The sequence below is a fragment of the Monodon monoceros genome, unplaced genomic scaffold (genome assembly GCF_005190385.1).
Source record: "Monodon monoceros isolate NGI ecotype Baffin Bay Population unplaced genomic scaffold, NGI_Narwhal_1 Super_Scaffold_20, whole genome shotgun sequence".
NCBI classification, from domain to species: Eukaryota; Metazoa; Chordata; class Mammalia; order Artiodactyla; family Monodontidae; genus Monodon; species Monodon monoceros.
This window is the reverse complement of record NW_021703777.1, coordinates 134,932,920-134,944,794: the sequence shown is the minus strand read 5'-3', so window position 1 is coordinate 134,944,794 and position 11,875 is coordinate 134,932,920. Positions and strand designations below refer to the sequence as shown.

Below are 11,875 nucleotides of genomic sequence, written 5' to 3'. Positions count from 1 at the left end.
TGCAGGAGGAGGGGGGAGCCTGCAGGAGGAGGGGGGAGCCTGCAGGATGTGGGGGAAGCCTGCAGGAGGAGGGGGGAGCCTGCAGGAGGAGGGGGGAGCCTGCAGGAGGTGGGGGGAGCCTGCAGGAGGGGGGAGCCTGCAGGAGGGGGGAGGGAGTGGTGGAGGGGGGAGCCTGCAGGAGCGGGGAGGGAGCAGTGGAGCCCCAGCAGAAGCTGCACAAGCTCTTGCTGCTTCTCATTGTCCAGGCCTCGTCACGTGACTGCACCCTGCTGCAAGGGGGGCTGGGAAGTGTGGCTGCACAGGCAGGTGTGCAGCCCAGATGTCCATCACTGAGAGGGGACTGTGGCTCTGGGCTCTGCCATGGTGGGTGGCGTGGGGTATTACCCATGTGGAAAGCTCCCCAAGACGCCCGAAGCGAAAAAGCAGGTCACATGTACATATTTACTATGATCCCGCTTTTGTGTAACGTATTTCAATACCCTCCAAATAAACCTATGACATTTTAAAGCACGCATGTATTTATATGTAAGTATACAGAAACAATTAAAAGGAACTCCAAACAGACAGTAGTAGTTACCTCAGGTTAGTAAGTGAAAACTAGGAAGCGTCCAGGACACTATAATTTTATTTTGTGTTGTTTTGATTTTTTTATTATGGGAATCTGAACATATTTTACTTACTAAAAATAATGCCTTCGGAGAAACAAATGAAAATTACTTTCTTAATTCTTTTAATGAGAGCAAAGTGAGGACTGGTACTGGAAGCTGTAGTGGTATTTCTATGGCATTGCTAATGACCATCAGCTATCCAGCCAGGAGAGTATTGGATTCAACAGACAGGTCTTGCGCAGTTTTTCTGGTACAATGAGAGGAAGTTTTAAAATAGATTCTAAAAAAATTCTGGAGAATACTAAAAAGGCCAGGTTAGGGCCCCATGATATAATTCCCTCTAAAAGCAGCAGCTTTGATCTTCACGCCTTGTAAACAATGCCCTTGGGCAACATTGCATCACTCTCTGCCCAGGCGAGAGGCAAAGAAAGAACAGTGGAGAGAGAGTCAGCGGTCTGGGGAGACAGCACCACCAGGCAGGGGGGCCGGGGCCGGGCTGGGAAGGGCGCTCTGGGCTCCTTAGCTCCCTATGGGCTCGCTCTGCGCAAGGCCTTCCTTCTGACCGTGTGCACTGAGCGCTCTCTGGGGGGCTCGGTGCTGCGTGTGGACCTTGAGACCCAGGCCGGTGGAGGCGCTAGGGGGAGCAGGGGAGAAGCGCTTGGGCCCTCCTGGAATAGGCAGGGCAGGGCTTCCCAGAGCTGGACGCAGTCTGTAGGACGGAGAGTGGGGGACACTGAGGTGAAGGAAACGGGAGCAAAGGAGCAGAGACACAAAGCAATGCCACCCCTTACTGTTCTTTGGTTTTGTATAGTTTCCAGGAAAAGGGAGAATATTCAGAGCTAAGTGGCCACTGCCAGAATCAGAAGTGTTTGAAGTGCTTGAAGCCCTTATTGATTAGTTTTGCTGTTTCTTCAGCTTTATAAAAATGGCTTTATAACACAGTCTCATGCAACCTGTTTTGAAATCACTGAATATCATTTCAAAGATTTATCCATGATACCATCTGCAGCTGCAGTTCATCATTCTAACTATGTAACATTCCATCGTGTGAGCATACCACCATCACACACCCACGCGTGTGCGCGCGCACACACACACAGAGCCATTAACAAAATGACTATGATGCGTTGGTGAACATTCTCGCACACGTCTCCAGGCGTGTATATGAAGGCATTTCTCAGGGTCTATCCAAAGAATGGAATGGCTGGTTTGTATCAGGGCCGGGTGTTAAGCTTTTGGTCTCTGTATCCGTTCATATTGACAGCAGACAGGTCTCTGGAGCAGACACAGCTTTAATTACTGATGTACAACACGACAGTGGTTCCCCCGTGCCCAGTCCTTGCCCTGGACTGGAGCAATGAGAACCACATTGGGTATCACCCCTCAACTCCCCAAACAGGGATCCAGGAGATTATACACGTGCTGCCCCCTTCCCCTCCTTAAGGGGGAGAGAAACCGTTACTCTAAGCAAATCCTCTTTCTAGACGGGAAAAATCCTGGGACTCTCCTCTCACCCTTTGCAGTGCAGGTGGGTGTCTTCAGGAGGGACAGAAGATCAGCCTCTTTGGGAGGTGTTCCAGGCCTCATTCCTTTGAAATGTCAGTCTCACCTGGAGTTCTCACCATCTCTTTGGTCATAATTTAACTGCTGAGTCCCAGGACGTGGAAACTTTTAGTACAGGTCCCAAGTCTCAGTAAAATTTGCTCAGAATGCTGTAACTGTGCAGAAACATGCTGCTTTCCTGGCAGTCCCGTACCAGCTACTGTAAGAACTCAGATCGCTCCACATCCTTGCCGAAGCTTGCCTTCGCCAGACTCCTCCAATTTTTGCCAATCTATTAGTTGTAAAATGGTATCTTGTTGCGGCTTTAGTTTGCATTCCCTCGAGCACAGAGATTTGATTTCCTCTTTGTGAGGGACCTACTGAAAACTTTGCCCATTTTTCTGTTGGGTTGTCTTTCTCTCTAATTGGTAGGAGTTACAGATTTTGGCTATTAACCTTTGCCGATTGCAAGCGTTCCATGAATGCCCTTTCCATGTTCCGTGTGCTGTGGCTTTTTTTTTTTTTTTTTTGCGGTACGCGGGCCTCTCACTGTTGTGGCCTCTCCCGTTGCGGAGCACAGGCTCCGGACGCACAGGCTCAGCGGCCATGGCTCACGGGCCCAGCCGCTCCGCGGCATGTGGGATCCTCCTGTACCGGGGCACGAACCCGTGTCCCCTGCATCGGCAGGCGGACTCTCAACCACCGCGCCACCAGGGAAGCCCTGCTGTGGCATTTTGATGAACAGAAGTTATTCACTTTAATGTCATCCAGCTTGTCAGCCTTTATCTTGCACTTTTGACATAACACATTCACTACTACCCTGAGGACAGAAAGATTTTCTCCTTTTTTTTCCCCTAAAATTTTTTGGAGTTGATTTTTGTGAATGGAATAAGGCGGGTGGCAAGTACATTTTTTCCTCTATGTGGACGACCAGTTGTTGGAGCACTAAATTCAGGCTCTCACGAGGCCCAGTGGTGCCCTCTGCCGTGTGCTGTGTGTTCACATACATGGGTCTCAGTTCTCTGTCCTCCACTGTCAATACCGCAACTGCACTTTACCTTCAAAATTGTACCTTTGTAGTAAGTCTTCGTATCTGATAGGCCAAATCACCTTATCTGATCTTGGCTTTGCTTGAGCCTTGCTCTTTCATATAGATTTTACAATCAGCTAATAAATTCTCCAAAAAATAAAATGCTGTTGACTTTTTTATTGGGAGAACTGACATATGTAGGATATTGAGTCTTCCTATCCATGAAAATGGTACCTCTCTTCATTTATTTAGGTTTTCTTTATTTTCGTTCAGTAAAGTTTTATAGCTACCTTCATAAATGTTGTTAATTAGATTCTTTTCTTAGATTATTTGGCCAGATTTAGTCCTAGGTACCTTATACATTTTCTTACTATTGTAAATGGGTACCTACTTAAAAATTGTAAATGTTAACTTTTGTGATATATAAAAGTACAATTGATTCACTGCTTTCTTTGTGCAGCTGCCTTGCCAGGATTACTTCTGTTCGTATTTGTTAATACTTGTCATCATGAATGGGTGTTGAATTTTGGCCTTTCTTTTTTGGTTCTTTTTGTGTTCATTGAGACAATCAAATGGGCTTCCTCCTTTAAAATGCTAACGTGGTATATTACACTGATAGAGTTTTGAATATTGAACCATGCTTGCATTCCTGAGATAAGCCTAACTTGTTCTTATATTTTTATACACTAATGGGTTTGGTTTGCTAATATTTTTGTAAAATTTTTGAATCTGTCTTTATGAGTAAAACTGTCTTATAGTGTTCCCTTCTCTCATTGTTTTTGTCTGGTTTTGATATCAAGTTTATTCTAACCTCATAAAGTTATAAAATCAATGGTGGCATTTTTCTCTCCCTTTTCCTCCTCTTCTTCCTCACTTTCTTCCTTTTTGGTGTATTGAATCTCTTATTTAAAAACCCTGTTAGGGATGAGATCTATTTTGTCTGTTATTAACGCAAGCTTTCTCTGAGTCAGCATTTTCTGTCCTTTTCTTTAAACTTTTCCATTTCTCCATGTTCTAGGATTGTTACTATGAGTGGCAGGTAGTTGGATGTTTTTCCTGATCCAATTTGACATTCTGAGATTCAAGAGTAACACTGTAATAAATTGGCAAATTTAGTCCATTTATATTTATTGGGATTACTGGCATGTGTAGTTTTGGTTCCATGAGGTTACTGTGCACTTTCTGTAAGTCTGTTTTCTCCTAGACTCTCTCCTCCTTTCCTGCCTTTGTTTGTGTTTTGTTTTCAAGGCTGTTGTTGGTTTTCCTGCTTTCTTCATCACCTCCTTTATTGGCTTGGAAGTTTTGCCACGCACCTTGTTTCTGTCTTTTTAAGGTTTTCACTCTTGATGACTGCCTGGCTCTTAGATATTTATTGAATAAACAAACATATTCCTTAATTTTCTGTCTCGAGTTGGATGTCCTTTCCTACATACTCACCCTTTTCTTCCTTGAGCAGGACACCCAGTCTTGGCTTCTTTCTCGAGAAGGTGATTCACTGTGACCAGGAGCCCTTCTTCAGCCCCCACACGTTATTCCAGAGTCACCGCTCTGTGTTTGTCCAGTGTTGTGTTGGAAATGGAATTTTGTTGATTTTAAAATTGATTTGATTTGGGGCTTAGAATTCTTCCTGATATGGAGAGTTTTGTAGCAACCAGATCTCACAAGTTGTGCTTGTTACTCAGCTGTTGTCCCTCAGCCCCAAGCCCGCCTTCTGTGATGGGCTCTGGGAAGGGGTCTGTGCCCTCTTCCCCTTGCCAGCTGGGTCCCCACCTGGCTCTGCTCCCAGCGGCCAGGTGAGAGGAGGAGGGTCCTCCTGCCGCTGCCGCTGAGTCCAGTTCGCGGTTTCCCCGCCTTGTCCGGGGCCTTGTCACCCCCCATACACCAGCCGTTGCCTGTACCCCCTCTGAGGTCCGAGGTCCGGGTCCCACCTGCCCCTCATCTGGCTGCAGAGTTAAAATAAGTCCTCCTCTTCCCATACTGTCCCAGCCCCGGGGGTGCAGCCGCTTCCCGTCCTGGCATCTTGGAGTCTCTTTCTGCCCTTTCAGTTCTCTGACTCCTGGTTAGTAGTTCTTTGTGGGAAATTCTCTGTGGACCAGTTGCTGTGGTTTTGCTTTCTGACTGATATGACGGGAGAAGTAAGTATGTCAGCGGGAAATCCTACCCCTCGGCTTCTCTTGGGCAGCCTTCAGACGGTCTGGCCTCTGTTGTAAGCTAAATGGCATCCTTGGTTAATTTGTTCAGTAAGTGTTTACTGAGCACCTGCTGTGTGCCAGGCACTGTTGAGGGGGGACACAGCCCTTGCCCCACTAGGGCTTCTGGTCTAGTATTTATACCCTTAAGTTAGGAGTTTCTGGTTCTGACTGTGCTGCAACGAGATCTGGGTCTGGACCCTGCTGGCCGTGTGGGCCCGAGCAGGCCCTTCACTGGCTGCCGGGTTCTCATCTGTAGGTTGAGGAGGCTGGACTGGCTGGTCCAGGTCACTGCTTGTGCTAAAATGAGACCTCTCCCTGGGCGGTGGGCAGGCGGGCAGGCGTCAGCGGCCCAGTTCTGCCCTCACTCCATCTGCTGGCTGTTTCTCGTCTCGAAGGCTTCCCGCAGGGGCCCCCTGCCCTCCTGTTCTCAGTTGACCATCCAGAGCAGGGTACCGGAGCGCAAGGGGCTCACGCTGAGGTCCATGCCGGCAGCTGGCCCTCGTACGGGGCGCTTGCGGGCAGAGAGGCGGAGCTGGGGCAGCCCTCAGCCCCTCGCCTTCCCAAGCAGTTAAGATGAGTTGTTTGCGATTTAAGAAGTGGAGTTGACTTTGAAGAAAGCGGATTTGTGGCCATTTTTGCCTAATCGCTACTGTTTAGTTCTGTCTGGGGAGAGTGAGTGATGTAGTGCCAGCAGGGGGCGCCAGATCAGCGGGAATTTTCCAGCAGTTTATTGATGCACAGCCGTCTGCATACACCGGGGTGGGGGGCAGGGACTCTCGCTGAGGAGCAGCCGGAGAAGAGCTGAAGCTTCTCCCTGTTGGTGAAATGTCACCACGGGGTCGATTCACACCTCTGTAGGCGTTATTCCTCCTCTGAGGCCCCAGTCCCGCAACGCGCCCGTGCACGGCCACGTGTAGACGGCTGCTTTCCTTCCAGCCGCGTGGACCCCCTGTCCCCAGTGATGGGCTCCCTGTTACTGGGCGCCCAGGCCCCCACGCAGTTTTGCTCTTGTGCGTTCTCTGAGCAGATGCCACCCGGCCAGGCAGGTGGTCCCAGAAGGGAGCACACACAGAGCAAAGGCCCCTGCTGCTCCCAGGGCTTCCAGGCAGCTGGGGAGATGGTGCAGGGGGGTGGTGCTGGGGATCTGTGGTTCCAGTTCCTGCTGAGAGTGGAAGCCTCGGGACCCCCCCCCCCACAGCAAGGGGCTGAAGCGGGCTCTTGAAGGGGGCTCTTGAAGGGGCACACCGTGCGGCAAGGAGGGGCCCTGGGGCAGGGGTGAGGGTCTCGAGAGAGATCGCTGGGCTCCAGGTACATTTTACACATAGACTCAGCTTTGGGCATATTTTTTGAAAAAGATATTTCTTAGACAAATCTTTCTCGAGAATATGTCAAATTTAGTAACTTGCTAACAAGGCCCTGCAGTGAGCAGAGGGTGCTGCTCGCGGGGGTGGGGTGGGGGCGGAGAAGGGGGACTTGGACACAGATGTGGGGAAGGGTGTGGGTCTTGACAAGGCCTGAGTGGGCTTGCCAGTGGTCACAGAGCAGCCCTGTGGGGCGGGGCCTGGGGTGCCTGTCCCCGGGAGTGGAGGCACAACTGGAACCACAGGCTCACCCAGCTCGGGGCAGGGGTGGGGTTCTCGGAGGCCAGGCTCCGAGCTACACTCGCTCTGTAAACAGGCTTTTCCTCAGCTTTCGAGCGGCAGTGTGACCGGTCCCCCGGGCCCATTTGGGGACAGGCAGGTCGTCTGTGCAACTTGATTTCTTAGAGGCATCCCGGCCGAGCCCTAGCCCAGGTGCAGCTTCACCTCTGCACGGCTCCATGGCCATTGTCCCTTTCAGAGGGACGCTCTCGAGCCCGTGGGGGTCTGGCTGTGGCCAGGCACCCTCACTGCCTTCTTCCCTCCAGTGGCCCCCGCCTGCCCTTAGCCCCAGCTCCATGGCAGCCCCGTGGGGCGTCTGTGTTGCCCTCTGTGCTCCCAGCACCCTCTGTGTCACCCTTGTTTTCCGCCACCGGCCTGGGGACTGCGGGTGGGCAGGCTGGCGGCACATCACCGCCTGGTGTGGACACGCGGAGACAGAGGATGCGTTTGCTGGGACAGTGTGCACACGGCTTCTCTCTTGGGCTCTTGCTGGAATGCTAGGGTTTGCTGAACACATGTGGTGACGTGATACTACGCCCGGGGAGCCCTTTGCTGGTGGTGACGACGCATCTGAGATGGAGCCTTGGCTTGTCTCTGTGTCTTCTCTCCCTGAGTCAGCTCCTTTCTCCCTGTGTCTACCGCTCTCTGTGTCTCTGTGTCTCCCTCCCTCCCTCTCTTTCCCTGTTAGTTCTTCTGGATCTTTCTCTCCCTCCGCTTGCTCTGCAGGGGGTGGTGTCTGCGAGGTTGGCTGTGCAGAAGCTTAGCCCAGAGAGCTTTATAAGGGAGTGCTGCAAGGTTTTGTCTTTCTGCAAGATGCCCGGGTCCCTATGCAGGTGGGGAGCAGAGAATGCCTGAGGCCTCGCAGTCTTTAGAAACCCCCGTAGCTTCCTTTATGCCTGAAGCCGGTCATTTAGGATTCTGAGTACCCAGGAAGTCAAAGATTTTCAGCTGTGATGCTTTTTATTTTTAAAATGTGATGACATTTGCTGGAACCACATTTGGGGAGATGTCTGGCATAATGACAGTGAATTAATTCTGGTCGTTTCCCAGAGAAAGAATAAGATGTTTTAATGGCTGGTTATTTCATGCATTTGGGTTGGTTTGGTCTTCAGACACCAGCTGAATGTCTAGAGATTCTTTAATTTCCTAAAATGCTTCTAAAATTATGTGAAAGCACGAGCTTGCTGAAAACCAGCCTTTATATTACTAATGATTTCCTCCGCCCACTTGTGCGTTCCCAGACATGCGCACATGTTTTTCCGTTGCCCTTGGACGAGGAGTTTGAGGCTGGGGTTGTCCTCTGGGCACATAGTTGGAAGTGGCACAGCAAACACTCGGGGGCCCTGGGATGACTCTTTTTTTCAACTTTGCGTTTTTGGTTGTGGTGACTCGTTCGTAATGTGAGGTTGACCTGGACGACCTTGAGGCCTCCTCTCCTCCGGTCTCTCCAGGCGGTGTGTCAGGCAGAACTAGTGTCTCCTTCCAAGAGGGTAATGACGTCTTTTTCTTGTTTTAGGGCTCAAAGTTTGGGCGGGGCATTGGACTCCTGCCACCGGCTCAGCGTACCTCTGCCCGGAGATCTTTCGGGAGGTCCAGGAGGCTGAGCATCACCCGCTCCCTCGATGATCTTGAGGTAACTTCATTTTAGGGTTTCTTCTTTCATTCTCCAGGTTTTAAAAAATGATACATCTGAATCTCCCTTGAATCCCACCCATTTTCTACCACCTCTCCCTCTCCTGTAAACTCAGTCTTCAAGTGGGGCTTCTATGCACACCCAGCCCCTCCCCTGCCCCACCCGCTCCTGCTGCATCCGGACCCTCTTCCTCTGCTCCTTGGTCTACAAAGCATCACGGTGTGTCCCGTCCTCTCTTACGTGCCAGATGCCGTAATAGACACAAGAACCCTCTGGGGGCCTATCATTGCCTGTTACCAAATCAAACTTGGGTCCGTTTGCCCAACGCACAGAAAAGCTAATCTACTGACACTGGGTTGTGGGGAAGGAAAGTACAGGTACCAGACAAGGAGAACGGGTAGCTCATGCTCAAAAGACCCAAACTCCCCAATGGATTTCAGGGAAGGGCTTTTAAAGACAGTGTGAGATAGGGGGTCATGGGGTATGTGGTCGGCTTGTGCACAGTTCTCTGACTGGTTGGTGGTGAGGTAACTGGGTGATGTTTCAGGAAGCTCAGCCATCAACCTTCCAGCCGGTTGGGGGTCTACATGCTGGTGGGCAGCCTGCATAACTTCTTCCACCTGGTGGGGGTTTTCGTATCTGCAAAACAGCTCAAGGACACAGCTCAGATGTTATCTAGAGCCCTCGAGGAGGAGCTAGAGGTCCTTGACACTGTTCAGTGGCTAAACTGTTATTGTTTTGTCTTGCTCGACTGTTTTCTTTTGATTCTGCATTTTCTCACTTCTCTGGTTACATTTGCAGTTTGAAATTTGGGGAGGGCCTAGGAGGCTAAAGCTTTGCTACAAACAAGAGGTAGGGGGAGGTACTGGGGGATATGTCCCCAGGAGGCCCCCCAGGGACCTGCTCTGTTTCATACCCACTTTATTTTTTTTATTATTTAAAAAATATTTATTAATTAATTTATTTATTTTTGGCTGCGTTGGGTCTTCGTTGCTGCGCGTGGGCTTTCTCTAGTTGCGGCAAGCGGGGGCTGCTCTTCGTTATGGTGCGCGGGCTTCTCTTTGTGGTGGCTTCTCTTGTTGCGGAGCATGGGCTCTAGGTGTGTGGACTTCAGTAGTTGTGGCATGTGGGCTCAGTAGCTGTGGCTTTTGGGCTCTAGAGCGCAGGCTCAGTAGTTGTGGTGCACGGGCTTAGTTGCTCCACAGCATGTGGGATCTTCCTGGACCAAGGCCCAGACCTGTGTCCCCTGCATTGGCAGGTGGATTCTTAACCACTGCGCCACCAGGGAAGCCCCATACCCCCTTTAAAGATATTATATTGATCCACACATATTGAGAGTATCCTCTTGTGTGGTTCTCTTCTTTGATCTGTAATCCTTAAAAAATTAATAGACTTTACTCTCAGAGCAGTTTGGGGTTTACAGAAAAGCTAAGCAGGAAGTACAGAGAGTTCCCATGTGCCACTGTGCTGGGTACATGATTAGTTTAGGTTGCATGGAGGCCACTCCTTGTGCTGTACATTCTAAAGGTTTGGACAGATGGATTGAGGTCACACAGCCACCATCACAGTGTCACACAGAACATCTCACTGCCCTAAAATCCTAGGTGCCCGCCTGGTTGTCCCTCCCGGCTCACCCTGGACCTTGGCAGCCGTGGTCCTTTCACTGGTTCATTTTATGTGTTTTAAAATTTTATACACAGATGTAATCATACTGCATGTCTTATTCTGCCACTTTTATAACGTATTATACTTTCAAGCTTTACCTTGTAGTTTTAGTTTATTTTACTTGTTAGGTAGCATTCCATTATGAATATGTCACACAGTTTTATCCGTTCTGCTGTTCCGGCCACGCGATAAAAGGTTGGGAACAGACCCCTCAGGGCGGAGCTGCAGCGGACAGTGCCATGCAGGTGCCCGTGTGCACAGCCGGGGCTGTGAGAGCGTGTTCTGGGGAGTCAGTTGCTGTGACAGTCTCATCCGAGCCTCACCCAGGCTCTGGCCGCCAGCAGGACCAGGGGCCTTGCTACCCTGCTCACCGACACTTGGTACTGTCAAACTGAAATTTTCCCTGTTTCAATAAAATGCCAACTCATTTTAATTTGCATTTCACTGATTGTGAGTGAGACTGAGCATTGCATCACGGGCTCTTTGGCTGTTCAGGTTTTCTCTTTTATTTATTTATTTATTTATTTTTGCGGTACGCGGGCCTCTCACTGTTGTGGCCTCTCCTGCCGCGGAGCACAGGCTCTGGACGCGCAGGCTCAGCGGCCATGGCTCAGGGGCCCAGCCGCTCCACGGCATGTGCGATCTTCCCGGACCGGGGCACGAACCCGCGCCCCCTGCATCGGCAGGCGGACTCCCAACCACTGCGCCACCAGGGAAGCCCAGGGAAGCCCAGGTTTTCTCTTTTTTGAATTAGTAGCCTATTCATGTCCTTCTTGTAGTTTTTAAATTTTTATTTTATTTATTTTATTATTTTTAAAATAGATTTTGTAGTAGTTCTTTACATTTTGGGGATACAAATCCTTTGTCAGATAAAGGTTTTGAAAATATCTTCTTTGTGGCTTTTTTCTACCTTTGTCTAGGGTGTCAGTAGATATACATTTTAATTGTAGTAAAATAGAGCATAAAATTTACCATTTTTAAGTGTCCAGTTTGGGGCAATAAGTACATTCACATCATTTTGCAAAAATCACCCGTCAACTCCGGAAGGCTCCTACCTCCTACAGCTGAAACTCGGTGCCCATCACTCACTCCCTCCCCTCCCCTCCCTCAGCCCCTGGCACCCACTGTCCTGCTTTCTGCCTTCAGGAATTTAACTTTTGTGTCTGGCTTTTTTCACTTAGTAGAGTATCTTTGCAGTTCACCCATGTTGTAGCAGGTGTCAGAATTTTTTTCCTTTTAAAGGCTGAATAATATTCCACTGTATGGATGGACCACATTGTATTTATCCGTCTGTCTGATGATGGACACTTGGGTAGCTCCCACCTCTTGGCTAACTGGCTAATGCTGCTGTGAGCATGGGTTTGCAAATACCTGAGTTCAGTAATGTTTTAAAAATTAACCATAAATTCTTACAAACTCAATAACAATTTTCTGGAATAAATTGACTTGGGTTTTTTTTGCTTAAAACAGTAAGTTAATTTGTGTTCTGATGCTAAGCTGGACTCTTCGGCTGTTAGAGCTGGAAAGGTCCTTGAGATCACCTCATCATCCACATGAGAAGGGGG

The 11,875-nt window shown here is 49.6% G+C and overlaps 1 protein-coding gene across 1 annotated transcript in view; it reads left to right on the top strand.

The window, feature by feature from the left end:
- RGS12 (regulator of G protein signaling 12) overlaps positions 1-11,875 on the top strand; it is a 94,738-nt gene that overhangs the window by 7,900 nt on the left and 74,963 nt on the right. The window contains 1 exon segment of the mRNA XM_029235959.1: positions 8,529-8,645. Coding sequence (XP_029091792.1) covers positions 8,529-8,645 — 117 coding nt within the window.